The sequence below is a fragment of the Drosophila mauritiana genome, chromosome 3R (assembly GCF_004382145.1).
Source record: "Drosophila mauritiana strain mau12 chromosome 3R, ASM438214v1, whole genome shotgun sequence".
NCBI lineage: Eukaryota > Metazoa > Arthropoda > Insecta > Diptera > Drosophilidae > Drosophila > Drosophila mauritiana.
In genome coordinates, this window is record NC_046670.1 from 3,663,120 (window position 1) to 3,684,139 (window position 21,020).

The following is a 21,020-nucleotide window of genomic DNA, read 5'->3' on the forward strand; positions in this document are numbered from 1 at the left end:
TAAATGCATAGGGGAAGACTTTAAAAAATTCCCCGAAATAAATAAATTCCCGATTTATACAAACTTTCATTTTAATATATTTTCAATTATTTTATAGTAATGTAAATATTTTATATAGGTAATACATAAATTATGTATGTTTAAATATAGTGAGTAATGCACGGAGACATGTCAGCATTTTCATGTTATTACATAGTTTAAATCAATTTTGCTAGATTTGATGCGAGAGTCTGGTGTGATGATTAGGTGTGTGTGTGCTAGGGTGTATGAATGTTTTGTACAGTTTCTCGGGTGTGTTCGTGTTGATAATTGATACAATTTCAGTTAAAAATTATTGTTATAATCGTTATCGATAAGCTATATACAACATATGCACTTTAGAACTTAGGATACATAACTAAAGAACGTGTCAACTACCCGGTAGATGAGACGGCGGCCACCAAGCCCACGTAGTTTACTTCACCACCAGCGATTGCTTGAGATGCCGCACCAGGCCGGATCCAATGTCCTGGACATCCGGCCACTGTCGTATCACAAAGATGACGAAACAAATAGACAAAAACGTTGTGAGAACGCGAACCCTGGATACGAGCAAACAAATATATTAGTTGTGTTCAACGTGCAATCGAATTCACAAGTAGCTACCTCGTTTTGAGAAAAGGCATTATGATGCCTGCAGCGGTGGCCACAAGCAGGAGCACCACTTGCAGTATCGTTAATACCACATTGATGAGTTTCACAACCAAGGCCCGCGCATTCGAATTATCAATGCCCTCGACGGTGACATATTGTTGCTGCGACATGTGCTCCATTTTTGATATCTGTGGAGGAGCTCGCTTAGAATCGGTTTGCATTTGGCGTATATTGGGGCTGGAATCCCCAAGCGTTCGAACTTACCCTCGTTTGACAGTTCTCGAGCACCTCGTTGACGTCACGTAGTCTTTCATCGCTTTGGTATTGTACTTTCTCCTCCATGTCGGCAATCGTTTGCTTCAGATTCTCAATTTCATTCTGTCGAACAAAGGCGGCAAAGCATGAGCACGAATGTCGGGCAAACTGCCAAAGCGTCAGCCAAGTGAACTACGAACCTGATGTAATTCCGTCAAGTCATTGATTTGCTCCTCGAGTCCCTCGGCACGATAGCGTTCACTTTCGAGTGTGGCGGTCAGATTGTTGAATTCCTTTTGGCCCGTCTATCGAAAATAGAAAAGGAGGTTCGAATATTAGTGGTAATAACACGGGGGTTCCGCTGGCTTTTCAATAGAACACGCGTACCTCGAGTCGTTCGATGCGCTCCTTGAGCTTCTCGTTCTCGGCCTTTCGCTCGGCCAGCTCTGTTAGCAATGTCTTGAGCACTATGTGGTATTGGCTGGCTCCCGACTGGCTTTTACCAGACCTATAAGCAAATATAACAAGCATAGTTCGTTAGGATCGTATCCATCTTTGTCTTTGGTCAAATTCCTACCCTCCCGGTATGCTTTCGCTCGTTACGCTGCTGCATTCGCTGCCATTGTCACTGTTGAACTTTCCCGTGCCGCTTCCCGCTCCGCCGGTGTTGTTGTTCTGCCCGCCGCCGCCTGAGCCCGTAGAGGTTCCGGCTCCAGGCACTTGCTGCAAGCGCTCGCTGCCCAAAACATCGGCATTGGCAGACTGCATGCCCTGTAGCTCGGCCTCGCTCATCTGGTTGATGTTGTCGGCGCTGCCAAACTTGTTCTTGATCAGGTGCGCAAACTCTCGTGGCTTGGACATCACCGAACCGGAGAAGCCAGTGATGCCATCGCGGATGTTGCCTCCCACGTTGCGGAGACCCTGGCCGACATCCCGCAGCACCTCGCGCGGCTGACGGTGCTGGCTCTTCGTCTGGAACTGGTGATTCTGCAAGTCCTTGGCCCGCTTCGTGTAGTTGTCCAGCTTTTTTTGCAGCTGCGAGATATTGTGTGCGCTCTTCTGGTTCTTTTTCTCAAAGACAGCCTGTCAAGGAGTATCACATCGATATTAATTATTTAATTATTGTAAAGAGATAAGTGATTGTGCATACCTTGATGCGCTGCAGCTGCTGCTTGTCTGCACTGGCTGCCAACTTCAGATACTCGTTGACATTATCTAAATTAAACAATTAGTCAAAATGTAATTCACTTGTATAAACTTTATACATTTTAGAGTCGATTGATTATCTACTCACCGTCTCTGGCAGTTTGCTCCTGTCGGATGGACTCCTTGGTGCATTGGATCTTCGTGTTTAATCGGTCGATGGCCTGAACGCTGGAGCTGCGTTCATGGCAGCGGCGATGGACCTTCTTGCTGCTGTCGAACTCGTCTGAGACGAAGGACGAGTAGTAGTCCTCGTTGCCGGAGAGGCGCGAATCCTCCAGACCGCTGCCCGTGCCGGCGCTTCCACCGCCGCCGCCGCCTCCTCCGCTCTGCTGTGGACCCAAGAAATCCGTCATGTCGTTGACGCCAACGAGACCGCTGTAGGCCAGCAGACCGCCCTGGTCAGAGCCATGCGTGCGTCGCTGGCGCTCGCGACTCCTCCGCCTATGGGTGGGGCTGTGGCTGCGGAAGCCACGAGCCACCACCCCGGCGCTGCCCAAACTTCCGGTCACCGTGTTGCCGCCGCTGAAGACAGCCGCCTGTGCAGCTGCCACTGTGCTGGATGAGGCCGAGGAATTGCTGTTCGTGTTCGCCGAGGCCGTTCCGGATCCGGACGTGGCCCCTCCAGCCGAAGTCGTTGCTGCTGCAGATCCTCCACCAGTTCCTGCGGCGGAGTGGGCAGTTGCTCCTCCCGCTGTGGCTGCTGCTGTCTGAGTGGCTGCCGCTGCCTCGCTGGCTCGCTCCCGGGACACTGGCGAATTGTGGCGCATAGAAAGGTACGACTTGGGTTATTTTGTAAGACTTATCTGCGTATTTTTTGTCTTCGTTCAAATTTTGTTGATCATGAGGCGCGTTTGAAGCAGCACAAAAAAGTTCAGTTCTTAACGATCATTGTGTGGTGGGATGGATGGTGATGTAATGAGTTATTTTTAAGTTTAGCTCTTTTGTTTTATCTGTATTCATTTCATATCCATGTCTTACTGATTACTTTTTAATTTTCATTTGAAATTAGATTTATTTTTGCTTCTCTATTCAAAGTTTGTAACAATTTTAATTATTTTAAGTTAAAATGTTTTAAAAGAATTTGATAAATTATTTTAGTGATGCGATTCCCGCTGTTTATTCAATTTTAATTTTATCACAAGTTGGAAAATTGCTTGTAAGATGACTTGTCGAATTTCCATGAACGTAATGTTTTATAAAGCACGGTTTTTTAAAAATTAGTTTTTAGTTTCTTTAATCTTTAATTATTCACTTGATCTTTTGAGTTTGAAAATGTGTAATTGGCTCACACACAAGCGCTGATTTACAATTTAGTTTATTTGATGAATGTATAATGAATAAGTGTTGAAAAGAGTTATTTCAGTTTTTTATTGACAGCTCGACAGCCTGTGTTTGAGTCGCGGAAAGAGACAGACAACAAAGAAGAACAGAGACAAAAGAATCAGGGAGAAGAAGAAGCAGTGGCAGGCAGTTTAATAGCGTTTAAATCGCGTGTTTTCGCTGTGAATAGAACCAAAATAAGTAGTAAAACGATTATGTGAATGAGTGCGTGAGTGTGGTGACGAAAGTGCATGGAGTGTGCAGGTTACTTGCAAAACAAATTGAGTTTTATAGTACTGGTATACCTACATTTGTCAATGATTCTGATTGGGTTTGCTTGATTTGCAAGTGTAGCTAGTTAGGCAGGCTAACATTCAACGGTTACAAAGCTAAACAAGGAAAATATAAAAAGATATAAACAAAAATATGTAAAGTGTGCAATCAAACAAATAACAGATGTTAGGCACAGTCAAATGAATAATACAATGACCAAGGCACTCAAAAGTGTGCTATACTTTTTTTTTTGATTTATAAATGGCTGTCCGTAAGCTTGTTGATGCCGAACTCGTGAATACATTGCGAATAATGGGCGTATAGGGGGGTGTATGGACGGTCTTTGGATTCTGGAAGATGAGTCATCGCTCAACCACAGCCGGGGTGGAAATTCATAATGGAATGACATACTGTGAACCCCGAGGAAAATCTGCAGAACTAACTAAGAGAGTAACATTTTTAGTTAAAAAGTTGACTTAGAGAGTATGTATTGTCAAACTAAAAATAATACGCCAAAGTAAACTAACAAAGCACTATCATATTATTTAGGTGTATGATAAAACGACCATTCTCCTTACTTTCCCTACTTTATACTAATTATGCTGTAGATCTACAGCTGTAAAAACTAGTTGATAGCGGTATTATAATAGTATTAACCAACACTGATAGCTAGCACTCCCTATCGAAAATGAGCTTAGCCCCACATCCAGACTCCCAGATGAACATAAGCCCCGCTGATAAGATGCAGGAAGCTCCGGCTTTAACACGACCCAATCATTCCAATTAAGCGACTGACTAATGGACCAGAAGGAGCCCGAGGAGGGGATGATGGTCTCGGTGGTTTGGGAGGAGGAGTCCGGAGGATTGGTAATCATAATTGATAATTACTTTGCTCGGTGCTGCGGCTGGCAGAGGGTGAGCGACTGGCGCGCAGATTCGAGCTGGAACCGCGGGATGGACGCAGGGGCTTCAGCGTTAGGAAGTCCCGATTCTGGTTCGGATTATGGGCCGCATTAGGCGCTGTGTCCATTATTGCTGGCTGCCATTCAATGACCACGATTTCGCTGACTGCAAGGAAACAAGAGAATCGAATAAATAACAATATTTTCAGTACGTTTTCTAGGCTAAGTGGCAAAGTCTAAAGGTGAATCAACCAAGTCCGCCAGCTGATAATCCGTGCATAATCGGATTATTTCATATATGTTTGTATACAAGTGCGAAGAAAAGTGGAGCACATGGAATAATAAATTCTATACATTCCTGGCATTTCTTGGCTGATGGAAAGCATCTTGAAAATTCAAATATCCCAAAAATAGTGTCATCGCTGACACATTTCAAGTGCTCGCCTCCAGATATGTATACAATCTATTCTTAACTAGATACGGTAGCAATTTGTTGTGGATACTCCCCCCCTTTACTACCAACCCACTGTATCAGAGAACCATATAGAGACTGATTATGTGAGTTCTCCGCCTGAAAAGTGTAGAACTCAAGTGGCATGGGCGGCATGTCAATGATGTTCGTTTGTGGGAGGAGGGTCTTCAATAAAGACAACAGACGCCTCATCATTATCATTGTGTGCACCGCGATATGAATTGTTTACTTGATCATAAGCAGCCTTTTTGTCAGCACACCCATTTGGGTTCTCCTTCCATTAACACGCATATAATTCACTGTATTTAATCAGCCCAAGGGAATATTTCGAATTCCATTACATTTATGCTGCTCGTCAAGTGAATCGGTTAGACTTAGCTGGTTCGTCTGCACGGATGCCGTTCCAGATCGTAATCGGCTTTAATGGATATAACTTTCACGCCCACTGAAGACCTACCCCATTGTTACTTCACTTGAACCAATTGAGAGTCCACAAGCAGCACTTTCCACTCACGTTCCGCTTTTTCTTTATGCGCTTTGCATTTTTCGGGTAATTTTCCGTTCGGTAAAACCCCTTTAAGCTTATCCCCACACATATAACAGTGCCAGACATTTTAACAGTCTAACACTTTGCATGGCAAACGCTCGACCTGGTTTATAGCTACATATAAACATTACTAAAATAACAGTAAATATGAAAAACATTTACAGTGAATCTTAAAACCAATAATATTGTGCACCTAGAGGATTGAACTGAATATAAACATTATTCTATGTACAGAATAATCAAGGAATTCAACTACAGAAATAGCATCGATAGTTAAAAAGAATTCTTTGTTATTGAAGGTTTGAGTTTATATTTAAACGTATCTCAGATACGTATGTATCTATGATGTATATGAACATATTTATTATGTATATTATATGATGTATGATATGATATTTTTTTTATGCTGTAAGCCTTTGTCAAGTAAACTATTTGGAAAGGTGTCAATGATTCTTAAAGTCATTGCATGATGGTATAGGTACTTTCCTTAGAGATTCATTCCTTATAGATACATTTTATATCCATGCTAGCCATCACTTTTTTCTGTACCGAGAAGCCAGAACCAGAAAAGATATGAGAGGACAGTGATAGATAAAGATGGACCCACTCAGTCCGTTGCGCTTTCAACCCAAATGCTCATCTGCACTTGACTGCGCCACAGCTGATGGGTTTGTGGAGGAAGTGGTGGTCTGGAGGAAGTGGAGGTCTGGACGGATGGTATGGAATGGCATGGAATGGGTTCGGTGCCTTCAGCTACGACGTTTTGCTGTGTGAATCGAGCATAATCATTTTCTTTGTGCCCCTTTCTTTCAGTTTGTTTGTGAATTTTAATCAACGTATTTTGTAACCTTCTTCTGTTTTTCGTGCTTTGTTTGTTATTCCGCGACTCGCTTCCCATTCGCTTTCTTGCACAGTTGCTTAAACAGAAAACAAAACAACGACAAAATAACAATAAGCGCATTGATATTATATATCAAGCGAAGCGAAGAAAGTCCGCAACGAATTGCGAATGCCCTATACTCAGACTAATAACAATAAGTTCTGTTGGATACTATCTTCAGAGATTTAAATTGATCCATAGTATTATGCAGATGATTAAATTACACATTTGAAAGGAAGGCAGTTCAAAGTTCTTTTAGCTTAACTTAAATGGTAATAAAATAAAAATTAAATTAAATACAATTATCTGCTTACATTGTAAACCCAACTCATTCAAAGTAAGCTTATCAATTTGTACTGAGCGAAGCACAAAATGCTATGCAATGCAAATTGAAAAAGATTCAGGGTCACTGCACTCACGACTTTGAAACTCACACGATGTCGCACTTCATATTTCCTCTCGTGTTAACCTCTTTCTGTTCTTCAATTTCTGAGATGATTGTATGGAACAAGTCGCAATTTGTGGTGATAAGGAAGCAAACAGGCCAGAGTACAACCCATCTGCAGCGAATGTGAGTTATCAATAGTCTGTTTTCGGTGCATATGAACCCGGGAGATTCAGCAGGGAAAAAAACGAATCAAATCGGTTCCGCATTTTTATCACTAAGTAGGGAGGGTGGTTCTGGTTCAAAGTCCAGAGATAATTGATAAAGGCCCAGACCTATGACACAAGCCAGTGCATTAGCATAAACCCGCAGGCAGTCATATAATAGCACTGAGAACTTGAAGTGCGTTAAACTTTATTGGGTTATATTGTTATACATATAGCATATAATTTTAGTAAGATTTAAAAAATCTATTAGAAAGTGCTATTCTGTCAAAGGTTCAACACAATTAAATAGAATTTTTATACCCAACATTTTAAAAGCATTTCATCTTCGATGGGAATTCATCTTTAATCAGGTTCCTTATATATAAGTACCATTATTGCACAATCCTTTGTATGCATTAAGTTTTATTGCAATATGATGCTTGGATAACCTTACAAGCCTTTCCATAACAAAGTGTACAAATTGTACAATTGCCAATTTGACCCTGCATACTTTTGCATACTTAGAATGCAGATTCAATTATGCCAAGACATTTGCTAATGACCAACCACATCCACATGCCACGTTCCGCATGCAAAAATCTCGGGATTCCGACTCGGCAGCGCAGCAGGTTATCTTTTGTGAAGGTCGCCGCGCTTGGATTATAAATATAAAGAACCGCATTAAATTATAAGTCGTATGCACAGACAGCGAGCAAGTAATTACAGAACTGACTCTCGGTCTCGTTTGCATTTTCACCCAGTCGGTCTGCCGCCCAAACATGGAAACGTGCCTCCATCCATTGCATCCACATCGCCCTGTGAACTGTGAGTAATTCTATCATTAGATGGAATTTTGTGGACTTTGGTCCGCATTTCTGCCACATAAATAATGCTGTCTGGAATAAATTCGAATTCAAATGACCTCACGGTACACAGTTTATTCCAATTGCACGGCACTAATTGGCTCCTTACGTGTGGAGACGATAGAATATTAAGTTATTGCACTACTCAAGGTTTACAACAGGCCCTTGCATTCTTGATCTTTATAGGAAAAACTGATCTATGTTTTATATACATTTGTAGAAACTGTAGGGGTAAATATTTATTAACTTGTTCGAGTGTGCGCTTTGGTTTCTTATCGCGACTCACAACAGCTTTGCCGGAATGTCAAAACTCTCTTTCCGATTATGTAAGAGCTGCGAAAACTGAAGCCGACAGTATCATAAATGTTGTGCAGGTCAGGGTATTAAAGCATATGTACGTGTATGTACGTATGTATGTACAGCAGCAATTGAACTTTTCGTGAAGAATTGCAAAGTTTGCCCAACAAAACCCGTAAAAGTCAAGGAAAGAGGCCAAAGAAACATAAACAATTGTGACTCAACTTTCGACTGCTGGCCCATTACCTCAACAATTTAACAAGTCGCTTGGTTGTCAATGTATTTTATAGATGTTACTTTGCCGCCGTCGTTGTTTCAGCATTTTGCGTTGTGTTTTATTATTGCAGGTGTTGTAGCCTGATTGTGTGTTTTTTTTGCCTTTTCTTTATTTACGGGGGGCTGACGACTTTGTTCTCATTCGTTGCCAGATACAAAATGTGGTGGTGGTGGTGGAAGGGGGTAAGGTGGGTGGCAGGTGTCAAGTGCGAGTCGTGATTCATGCTAAGTGTACATAAAAACTGGGGAGAACGCTGTGGTCGAGTTGCTCGACTATCAGATACCCGCTACTCAGTGGCAGTGCGAGGGAGAAATTTCCAAATTCTTAACGATAGAAGCGGACTAACTATAACTTTGATAGAACAGCTTAAATCTGCAATACTAGAATCCACTTGATTTATGTTTTATTTTACATGTAAGCTTTTGTTGATGCTTAAAAATAAAAGGAAACAGTTAAAAGCGATGATCATTAACAATTATATCTTTAAAAGCAGATATATCGATATTTTCTGCTTTCTAATGACAGTTGAGCATATCTGTATCGTATCTTTACATATTGAATCTGAAAATCCAAGCAACCTTAGAGAGGGTACCTAAAACAAAAGAGTTGCGCCACAAGTTGGCTTTGTTTTTTTGTTTTTTGTTTTAGATAAGCACACTGGGAACCCTCATAATCGACAACCGCAACCACAAAAAATAACCGGGAAAAGAAAGGAACGACTGTGCTATTTTCAATAAGCTTATTATCGCTGCAATGTATACCCAGTGTATCTATTTTCAAACTGCCACCGAAAGATATCAGCCATTGCAATGGTATTTTAATTACAAACCGTATTTATCAATCAATCAGCCCAAGGGTTGTGTTGTGTAAGTGGGAAAAGTGAGAGGGAAAACTTATTTCACTATCAATCCATAATTAGTGGGTAGCACGGGTGCAAATCGAATCAATGGGTCTTAGATAACGATAAAGAACAATCCACCGACTTTCTTCACCCATTAGCGAATTGTAGAAGTATAACACAAAAAATATTTAGACAGCGTTCCAGGTGTATCTGCAAACATAAATCTTTCTGTGAATCATTGTCGTAAAACATAAAGATAAAACTTGATTTATGGCCTAACCGCCGTTTTGTACTACTTACTGCCTTTTGAAATGAAAATAGTTACAGAATGACTTGGCAATTTCCGGCAAAGTAGAAGCAAAAGTAATTCGATAAATTCGAATGCACCAAATTAAGTCATTTTTCCTGAGATATGGGAATGCTTTAGTTTAGAAATAAACCCTACAAATTATACTCAGGACAAGTCAATTTGTTGCCACTTTGATTTTCCTCTGCTAACCAAGTTTTCATGTTTTGGAACTTTTCGCGGAAAGATTGCCTATCAACTGGTCGGTCGTGCTTCGGCCTTATCTAATGTCCCCAAGAAGCCCACACACCTGACACTAATCAGCCCTCAGGTGTCGGCTAAACCCACATCCAATTGGTGTCACATCGAGTGTGTAAATATAACATTTGATTCACCGCCCTATTGAAAACAAATGAAGGAAACGTGATATCATTACCTCTATATGCAGAAGGCGGAATCGGAGCTGGAACGACTCCCAGGAACACGTCATATTGTTGACCAACACTATATGTGTTGACTATATGACTCGGAACACCTTTACTATATATGGAAAAACCGTTTCCTGTACAAAACAAATGCCTCTGCAAATTATAAAAATGTGTCACAAACTTGGTAGTAGTTATCTTTTCTTGTTGCGATCGCGTAGTATTGAATTTTTAAATGGAATCCTTTACACATTTTGTCTTGTTTGCCAGCCACTTCTTTGATACATTTTATGGGCATAGAATTGTAAATACTACCTAATTATCAGTTCAGTACATAATCTTTATTGCTCTGCAATCGCTGGCCATAAATTTTTCTGCTCTGTCACTAGAAAGTAGGGTTTTAAAATTTTACCAGGAGGGCAGCCAATATCCATTGAAAATGTGGTAAGTACTTTCGGATCGGTTCTTTGGACATTTTCTCCGCTAGCTGGGTTTTTCGTGTGGTTTTTGTGGTTCGGAAAAGTTTCGCAGTTAACAACTGAGTAGTCAGCCAGGCAATTACCTTTATGACAGTTATCCAATGCCTTATGCTACCAGTCTGCGGTGCCAATTCTCCATTTTCTCTCTGCGGGACCAGCTCTTCCGCTGCGGCTTCCCATTAACGCAATTGGTTTGTGCCACTTTCTTTGAGATACTCGCAGCACGAGTCCAGCATGTGGGGCCAACATGATGCTGCTGAAACTTGGCAGATACTTCTAGTGGACCAGAAGATGTTTCGCCCATAACTCATGGCACATTGGACACTATTTTATGGCTTGCTTCCACACCAAAGCAAGCGGCTGTGGGTGTTCGCTTTTTTATTATTTTTTTTTATAATTATTCCCCACGCTTTGTGTTTGCAAAAGATAGTCTATCGAAAGATCAAAACCTTGACCCCGCCCACAGGTGAAGGTTGCGCTACGTTGGATAATCGAAATGTTCTTGAAATGTTGCAGCCAAAATCATCAATCCAATGAACTATAATTTGTATTAGAATAAGGCAGCTATAACAGCGATCTTGCATTTTATTTGATTTTATTTTTTTTATAGATATATGAAGCTATTTATCGTATTTTAAAATGTAATCAGTACAACTGATTAGTTTCCATTAATGTCACCTATTCAAAATCAATCAACGGAGCAATCGAACTAATTTGTTTGCCTCATTACACAATAATTGCATAACTAAAATAAATATACCGCTTGCCCATAAACTAATTGCTCAAGCTCGATTAATTTTTATGAAATTGTGCATATGATTATTTATATCACATATTGACCACGCCCCAAAGCCAATTGTTTCATCGTTCAATTTTGGGCAAAGCGCCTAATTGACTCTCGCTGCGGGTCAATAACATTTTCGTTGGCAAACAGAGACGCGGAAAGAGGAGGAGGAGACCCAACGAGGTTGAGTTGGGTTCGGACATCAATTTTATGGTGTCATGGCATTTGTCAAATGAGCCACTCCGAGCTGAACTTTAAGCCGGGCGGACCTTGGAGCTCCGCTCGAAACTCGAGAAACCCGAAACAGTTAGCGAGGTTCAGGCAATCTTGGTGACTCACTGCTGCTTCTTGGGAAATTATATGAAAATTCCTTACTTTTATATTATATTAGGTGTATTATAGTAGGTGTGTCCCGTATTGAAGAAAGACAGTCGAATTGCAAGGCATCTTGATTAATATTTTGGCAAATACTTAATATTCAATTGATAACTTATTGCCCCTTTTCGATTGCCACTTTTAGTGAGCTGCTTCTGCCGTTATTATATTGACCAATGAGTCGTGAGGCAGATATTAAACTGATTAGCACTGATTATTCCGGGAAAAATACTTGCGACCAATTTCTGAGATATTTGAATAGTAGAATACTCGTCTGCTTTCTCTAGAATCGTGTTGGTCCTTTATAAATAAACCCGAAATGATTAAACTTTTTCCGCAGCCAATTTTCCACGTGTCTGCAGACTCATCGCATTGTGTAGAATTTTGTCACAGCTCAGATTGTCGTGTTCAGCTGTTGTTGATATTACTCATCGAATATTCGGACAAAGAGCAACCTGCTTAACATTTTTACACCGAATGTTCAATGAATTTGACCGACGAGCGAGCGTCGTCAGCAAAAGCTCGCATGACTGAAATGCAAATATGAACAAATAAAGCAAATAAATAAATGCTATAAACAAATGAGACGCTGCGAGTGGCGTGAGCTCAAAGAAGCTGGGTTCGGAAAAATCGAATTTTTGAAATTTAAAAGCTGGAATCGTTTGCCCATTTTTTGCCCATGTTTGCCCACCAATTAGTTTTTTTTGCCCACGTCCAGTTTTTGAGATATGAATTTTCGAACAAGTTCGAAAATTTTCGAAGATCAAAAATTTCACTTTTTTCAAAATTTTTTTTTTTTAATCGCAATAACTTCGTTTGCCCACGTTTGCCCACCCTTTAGAATTTTGAAATTTTCGAAAATTTTCAAAGATCAAAAATTTCACTTTTTTCAATTTTTTTTTTTTAAATCGCAATAACATCGTTTGCCCACGTTTGCCCACCCTTTAGAATTTTGAAAAAATTTATACTTTAGAAAATATAAGACATTCAAGTTTACCTAGGTGTCTTTGCCCATCCTTTGAAATTAATTTTTTTCGTTTGCCCACCCTTTAATATTACATTTTAACGTTTGCCCACCCTTCAAAAGTATTTTTTTTCGTTTGCCCACTCTTAAAAATAAAAAATTTCGAATGCCCACATCTTAAAACTAAAAAATTTCGTTTGCCCATCCTTTAAAATTAGTTTTTTTCGTTTGCCCACCTTTCGAAATTAGTTTTTTTCGTTTGCCCACTCTTAAAAATAAAAAATTTCGATTGCCCACCTCTTAAAACAAAATAATTTCGTTTGCCCATCCTTTAAAATTAGTTTATTTCGTTTGCCCACCCTTTAAAATTAGTTTTTTTCGTTTGCCCACCTTTCGAAATTAGTTTTTTTCGTTTGCCCACTCTTAAAAATAAAAAATTTCGATTGCCCACCTCTTAAAACAAAATAATTTCGTTTGCCCATCCTTTAAAATTAGTTTATTTCGTTTGCCCACCCTTTAAAATTAGTTTTTTTCGTTTGCCCACCTTTCGAAATTAGTTTTTTTCGTTTGCCCACTCTTAAAAATAAAAAATTTCGATTGCCCACCTCTTAAAACAAAATAATTTCGTTTGCCCATCCTTTAAAATTAGTTTATTTCGTTTGCCCACCCTTTAAAATTAGTTTTTTTCGTTTGCCCACCTTTCGAAATTAGTTTTTTTCGTTTGCCCACTCTTAAAAATAAAAAATTTCGATTGCCCACCTCTTAAAACAAAATAATTTCGTTTGCCCATCCTTTAAAATTAGTTTATTTCGTTTGCCCACCTTTCGAAATTAGTTTTTTTCGTTTGCCCACTCTTAAAAATAAAAAATTTCGAATGCCCACATCTTAAAACTAAAAAATTTCGTTTGCCCATCCTTTAAAATTAGTTTTTTTCGTTTGCCCACCTTTCGAAATTAGTTTTTTTCGTTTGCCCACTCTTAAAAATAAAAAATTTCGATTGCCCACCTCTTAAAACAAAATAATTTCGTTTGCCCATCCTTTAAAATTAGTTTATTTCGTTTGCCCACCCTTTAAAATTAGTTTTTTTCGTTTGCCCACCTTTCGAAATTAGTTTTTTTCGTTTGCCCACTCTTAAAAATAAAAAATTTCGATTGCCCACCTCTTAAAACAAAATAATTTCGTTTGCCCATCCTTTAAAATTAGTTTATTTCGTTTGCCCACCCTTTAAAATTAGTTTTTTTCGTTTGCCCACCTTTCGAAATTAGTTTTTTTCGTTTGCCCACTCTTAAAAATAAAAAATTTCGATTGCCCACCTCTTAAAACAAAATAATTTCGTTTGCCCATCCTTTAAAATTAGTTTATTTCGTTTGCCCACCCTTTAAAATTAGTTTTTTTCGTTTGCCCACCTTTCGAAATTAGTTTTTTTCGTTTGCCCACTCTTAAAAATAAAAAATTTCGATTGCCCACCTCTTAAAACAAAATAATTTCGTTTGCCCATCCTTTAAAATTAGTTTATTTCGTTTGCCCACCCTTTAAAATTAGTTTTTTTCGTTTGCCCACCTTTCGAAATTAGTTTTTTTCGTTTGCCCACTCTTAAAAATAAAAAATTTCGATTGCCCACCTCTTAAAACAAAATAATTTCGTTTGCCCATCCTTTAAAATTAGTTTTTAACGTTTGACCACCCCTTAAAATTTGTTTATAATGTTTGCCCATCGTTTAAACTTAGTTTTTTCGTTAGCCCACCTCAATAAAATAAAAATTTTCAGTTAAAAACATTTGCCCACCCCTTAAAAATGATTTTTTTTCGATTTTCCACCTATTAAAACTAAATTTGTACGTAATAGCTGTAAGTTGTGGTGCCAATTCACATATTTTAAAATCGGCGGACAGAAGCACTTATATGATTATAATGAACATACATACGGAGATCGCGACCCGTTACATGGTTTTTTCTTTAATAATTATAATATAATGTTATTCATTCGCTTACAATTTATCAATTCTTGTTAATCATTGATAAATTTCATGCAAGTGTTGATGAACATACATATACATATATATAGTTTTTTTTTGTATATATATATATATATATATTTATGTATATATTTATATACATACATATATGTGTTCATATATTTTTTTTTTTTTATTAGTTTTTATTAAAACTAAATATAGGTGGAAAATCGAAAAAAAATCATTTTTAAGGGGTGGGCAAATGTTTTTAACTGAAAATTTTTATTTTATTGAGGTGGGCTAACGAAAAAACTAAGTTTAAACGATGGGCAAACATTATAAACAAATTTTAAGGGGTGGTCAAACGTTAAAAACTAATTTTAAAGGATGGGCAAACGAAATTATTTTGTTTTAAGAGGTGGGCAATCGAAATTTTTTATTTTTAAGAGTGGGCAAACGAAAAAAACTAATTTCGAAAGGTGGGCAAACGAAAAAAACTAATTTTAAAGGGTGGGCAAACGAAATAAACTAATTTTAAAGGATGGGCAAACGAAATTATTTTGTTTTAAGAGGTGGGCAATCGAAATTTTTTATTTTTAAGAGTGGGCAAACGAAAAAAACTAATTTCGAAAGGTGGGCAAACGAAAAAAACTAATTTTAAAGGATGGGCAAACGAAATTTTTTAGTTTTAAGATGTGGGCATTCGAAATTTTTTATTTTTAAGAGTGGGCAAACGAAAAAAAATACTTTTGAAGGGTGGGCAAACGTTAAAATGTAATATTAAAGGGTGGGCAAACGAAAAAAATTAATTTCAAAGGATGGGCAAAGACACCTAGGTAAACTTGAATGTCTTATATTTTCTAAAGTATAAATTTTTTCAAAATTCTAAAGGGTGGGCAAACGTGGGCAAACGATGTTATTGCGATTTAAAAAAAAAAAATTGAAAAAAGTGAAATTTTTGATCTTTGAAAATTTTCGAAAATTTCAAAATTCTAAAGGGTGGGCAAACGTGGGCAAACGAAGTTATTGCGATTAAAAAAAAAAAATTTTGAAAAAAGTGAAATTTTTGATCTTCGAAAATTTTCGAACTTGTTCGAAAATTCATATCTCAAAAACTGGACGTGGGCAAAAAAAACTAATTGGTGGGCAAACATGGGCAAAAAATGGGCAAACGATTCCAGCTTTTAAATTTCAAAAATTCGATTTTTCCGAACCCAGCTTCATTGAGCTAGTGGCGTGCTTGAAATACAAACCCATGAAAACCGAGAAAACCGGAAAGGAAAGGAAAACACAAAGCACGCTGCCAATTTTTGGTCATTGTTTTTGTCGAGTGGTGGTGTACATAAGCCAAAACCAAAATCCAGAACCGAAACTCACAAAGAAAACAGATCGGAACACGTTTTCGAAGGAGCCAGATTGGAGCATGAACAGCATGAGGTGGGCGGGGGCTCCAATCCCCACCCACTACTCAAGCCCCCAAGCGGAATGATTCATGGGTGCCTGCCGCTGATGCCAAATCGCATTCGGTTGATGAATTTAAATTGTTCTCAACCGAATGCGTACACTACAACCAAAAAGGGGCAGCATGTACATACATATGTACATATACATATGTACATATACATATGTACATATATGTGTAAATTTCAGAACAATGGAGCCTTTCAAATTTCATAATCGCTTTAACTACGCCGTGTTTTCTTACCTCTAATTGAATAATTACCTTTTACTTGTGATTTATTCATTAAATAAATTCACTACAAAAATTGAGTTATCATCATCAAGTTTGGTATGTTTTTAGAGTCTGTGCATGGCCATGTTTTTATTACATACATATTTATTTTTATTTTACTTTAACAATTCAATTGAGGAGCACTGATACTCGACCCACCTTAGTCATCAAAACGACATTTATAGCGTTTTCCATCCATCGCTTGGGTGCGACGCTCAGTTTCCTGCAAATTGTTGTCGCCTCGTCAAACAAACATTAAATTATTGATTGACAAGTCCTCAACCCTTTGCATTTTCCATCATTTTCCCGCTTTTGCACCGCCATCCGCGGCAAACTGAAAAGGTGAAAGTGAAAACTGCCGTTTCTATTGTCGTTACTCTCTTTTTGTTTGTGCAAAACAATTTAACAATTTATGTGTAAATTTTCACAACGGAAGTGGTTGAAACTTATGTGTGGGGCCACCCCAGAGCGGCAACGGCAAAAATAACGAACAAAAGCTATAGTTTAGTTGAACTTATAAGGTCATTGTCATATTTGGTCATCTGGTCGAGCATATTTGTAGTGGATGAGTCACTGCCAAACAAACAGATACATACGATCCTCCGCTAAAACACTTTCCCCAGAAACCAGAAATGTCTAGAGACATCTCTGGATTTTTATTGTTTTACAGAGAAATCTTTTTTTAAGTGTACTAATCGTTTCCGAGAAGATTTGCTACCTAACCGTTAGGTATAGTGCACCAAATCACTGGAATTTGATGAATAACCAACACTGAAACTGAGGTCTAGCCAAAGGTATGGATATAAGCGTTTAATCTAAATTAGCATGCCTGACATCATCAGCTGGCCTGGCAAAGCCATAAGCCGAAGCTCACCTTGGTAACTGAACTCTAATCTGCGAAAGAATTTCCATTTTGTGGCACTCCCTCGCCCATTTCTGCGTATTTGGCTGAAAACCCAGCGTTTCAATGGTCTGTGCTAAGTAAGGAAACATTAGGGAACAAATTGAACATTCCTTTATAAGTCAATTATGATTAATAAACCTAATCAGTCCGATTAGTACGGGAGTGGGAAAAAGTTCGCAGACGAATCTAATCAAGATTTGATGGCTGCTCAGACCTGAGGTAGTTAAAGTTAAAGTAGCATGTATTTAAAAAAAACACATATATTTGCCGATTATATTTGTCTTCACAGGCGGAAATGCGATTGTTTTGGGTTATCTCTGGGGTGAATTTTTAATTACTGAACTAGGGTTCTGGTGAAACATTTCGCTTGGGAGCGTCGCTTGTTGCCAGGACAGAAGCCATTTGAATAGCCGGTTGGCCCTCTCTCTCTCTCTCTTTTGGGCACACGCCCAAAACAACAAAACAGCAGGGAATAAACAGAACAGAAGAAAAGTCGAGGAAAACAAAAACAACTCGAATCGAATCGAATCGGTTCGGTTCGAATCGGTTTAGTTTAGCGGGAAGTTCAAGAACAAAATAAAAGCCAGCACATTTCACTCTGTTTATTTTGCGGTTGCCTTCGCCCATCAAACAAACTTAATTAAATATGCAAATAATTTGCGTGCTTTCGTGCTCTTTTTTTTTATGCTTCGATTGTATTGCATAATGCACAAAATTCGGAGATTAATGGATTTGGGAAGTCTCAAAAACTGGGACTCGGTCGATTCCGAAAGTAATTTATCGCGAGGTTTATTGAAAACTCTTTTCGATCTCAGCTGTTCGAAGGGGAAGCGGGAAAAGAGAAAGCCAATTAATGCGGATAACAAATGGCTAAAGCCGAATTGATCAGTCATTGAGTGATTGGCAGTCAACCCGCTTGAGCATAAGAAAAAGTGGTAATTACGAAATGCGAAAGATCATGGTGGAAATTAATCACTTTACAGTAGGGGTATATTGTATTCTTGTTGAGGAAAATTTCACTTTCCGAAACAGCATAACTTCAGATTAACACTTCAATTAAAAGAAAAGAAAACAATAAAATGAATACTCTGGACCGAATACTTTTATTTCCCTATATCACCATGAATTAAATAAAAGATTTCCTTTATTTCACGTAAAGTGAATGGCTGTGATTTTCGGTATTTTGGCCCCTGCTAATCGGCTATTTTAAACCCCTGTGGCTAGATAGCAAGTACAATGCCCTAATCTGCTCTCTCATAATCCAGCATTTTTCCACTCCACCCACCGCCCACCTGCTCTTTGACGTCATCGCAGACCGAAGTCTAGGTCTTCGCACTCTTGTGGGCTTTCGGAAACTCAAAATTTATTCAGATTGGCGGTGGGGTGTTCAAGTGTTTTGGCGCCGTTGGCAACAAAGTGAGCAAAAGCAAATGCTTTCCATGCTCGTGGCCGTTTTTGAAAATCAAATCAAATAAACAAACAGAAATCAGAGCAGTTTAAGCATTTGAACTAACGAATGATATTTATATGAAATATTTCATATGCATATGCGAGCGATGCGATGCGATCCCACAGAATCATAAATAAAAGCATCAGTTGTCACAGGCCAAAAGAGATTAGTCGCGGGAGCGGGGGGAGGGGGCTGATCTGCACACGAAATTAAATAAATAATATAAACACTGCGCCAGAAATAGCTGACAAGCAAACGAGACCAGCGACCAAGAAAGCTACACTGAACAAAATTAGAATCTACACATTCCACACTTTTTCGCACAATAACTTTTAGTAATTTAAGATATTCTAGCTTTATTGATTTAAAACTTCTTTATAGTATACTAATTTGTGAAATTCCACAAGCTCTATACTTTTCGCTCTGTGTAGAGATAGCCTCGCTATAAATGCCGATTCTTTTCATTTTCCGTCCGCTTACATTTATCATGCCCGCTGAATTTAATTCAATTGCTGACAAAAACGTGTTGTTGTGGATTCAACCGTGCCTGTCTCCGAACAACAACAACAAATGCAACAAACTATGATGACAACAAACAGGAAGATGAGTCCATAGAAAGCCAACTTGCTCAAGACGATCTCACACAAATGTGCAGCTAAGTGAATTGATCAACGGGAAGTGTGATTGCTGCCAAGCCACAAGACGCATTCCCTGCTATTATGTACTGAATTGAAGTCGCTATTAACGTTAATTGTGTTATGCATATGTCAGGGGGCGGGGCGGGGGGAGGCGGTGGCTTCAACAAATAGTAATCAAAGTGCAATGCCAGGGAAAGTCAGCGATTTCGAGGAGCGCATTCATCGGGCGAGGTGATATGATCTCTGACAGCAAAGAGGCCAAACTGGTTCTGCTTAAGTAATTACCAAAGTAGAGTATTTCTTAATAACTTTATTATTCGAAACAAACTGAAATGAACAAAGGCTCCCGTATGTACATACGTACGTATATATTAGTTCCACTTTTATCTGCTGACCAGCTTTTATAAAACCCATGTCGGTTCACATCAGAGATTAATGGCTTGCGAGGCGAGCCAAAAATTAGGTTCTTGAGGCCCGAAAAAGTTTGGATCAGTGTTTTTTCCGCATAAAAAATAAGCAGGCAGGCCAACACACACGCACACACACGTTCGTGGGTCGCAGGTACGTGCGGGCGTGTGGTTGTGAGTGTGTTGGCCTGGTTGAGAGTACACTTAAATAAACAATTCTGAACCAAAAACAATATTCGGCACGCACTCACCTTTGCAACAACAGTTATGGAGGTGCAGCCACCCGCTCTCTCGCTGTCCGCTTTACACGCTCTCTGCCTCGCTCTCTCTTCTCGCTTTTTGGCTGCTGCAGCGCTTGATTTTTATGCACACATCAATTTTCAAACTGCGACGCCCTTTTTCCGATTTTCTCTCTCACCAACAAAACAACAACTGCCGCACTCAGCACACACACGCACACACTCTGTTAACAACAATTTGGCTCTTCACTTTTTGTGTATTAGATTTTCCTTTCGCTCTGCGCACCTCGCGAAAATTACTGTTACTCGGCTGGACAATCAGCGATACTTGTTGTTAAACAGCGGACGTCGCTTCTTACATTTAATTGGCTGCCCTTTCGACTTGTCTGCTGCCAGTTGCTGCACTTTACTTTTGTTTGACTTGACGCCTTCGCCTGCTCTTCGCCTTCGTCTTCGCTCCGATTTATCCGACACACGACCAACCGCCGCTAAAAATCAACACAGAGTAAGTGTGGTCGTCGCCTTCTTGACGAAGAAAACCAAAGGAAGCAAATAGAAGTCAGAAAGAGCACCTGGTCAGCACCTGGTCACACCACCGAACGGTCCCGCTGACTTAAAACCGTGCTGCCAGACCGTTTTCATATTTTCATATTAAAAGTCAATATAAACATTTTATTCATAGCACAAAATATGCGGGACCGTATTACAAATAAGCTTTATCAGTTCTTTTTTATCTTGGGCATGATATTTTCGATGCATTATGTTTATATTATAAACGATTTTTTATTTCTATTGATACCATGCGAATAAATTTGAAATTTCGTGATTATGTAATCTTTAGAACTTTATAATAGAAGGGAAAGAAACTTGTAAGGTGGTATATATGTAGCCCGCTGATTGCTAAAAGAAAGTTCTGAATATAAATATTTAAATTTAAGTCTTTGATTGGCGCTCATTTTTGCTTATGGGTCCCACTTTCGATTAGGAGTTGTTGGCGAAATCGCGGAACGGGCACACTGATTATTG

The 21,020-nt window shown here is 39.0% G+C and overlaps 1 protein-coding gene across 4 annotated transcripts; it reads right to left on the reverse strand.

Moving 5' to 3' along the window:
- Window positions 1-265: 265 nt before the first annotated feature.
- LOC117144242 (transmembrane and coiled-coil domains protein 2) lies at window positions 266-20,506 on the reverse strand. 4 transcript variants are annotated; one of them, XM_033309317.1, is made up of 10 exons: window positions 20,354-20,506; window positions 4,576-4,755; window positions 2,183-2,842; window positions 2,039-2,103; window positions 1,466-1,971; window positions 1,276-1,396; window positions 1,089-1,193; window positions 898-1,011; window positions 646-821; window positions 266-581 (listed from the first exon to the last, which is right to left on the reverse strand). In XM_033309317.1, exons 2-10 carry the CDS (start codon window positions 4,715-4,717, stop codon window positions 455-457), a joined length of 2,016 nt encoding a protein of 671 aa, XP_033165208.1. In that variant the 5' UTR covers window positions 4,718-4,755; window positions 20,354-20,506; the 3' UTR covers window positions 266-454. The 4 variants fall into 4 exon arrangements, with proteins under 4 accessions (XP_033165208.1, XP_033165207.1, XP_033165209.1 ...); XM_033309316.1 differs by having other exon boundaries at window positions 20,007-20,506; XM_033309318.1 differs by lacking the exon at window positions 20,354-20,506 and adding an exon at window positions 3,724-3,803 and having other exon boundaries at window positions 2,183-3,594; window positions 4,576-4,665.
- Window positions 20,507-21,020: the final 514 nt, after the last annotated feature.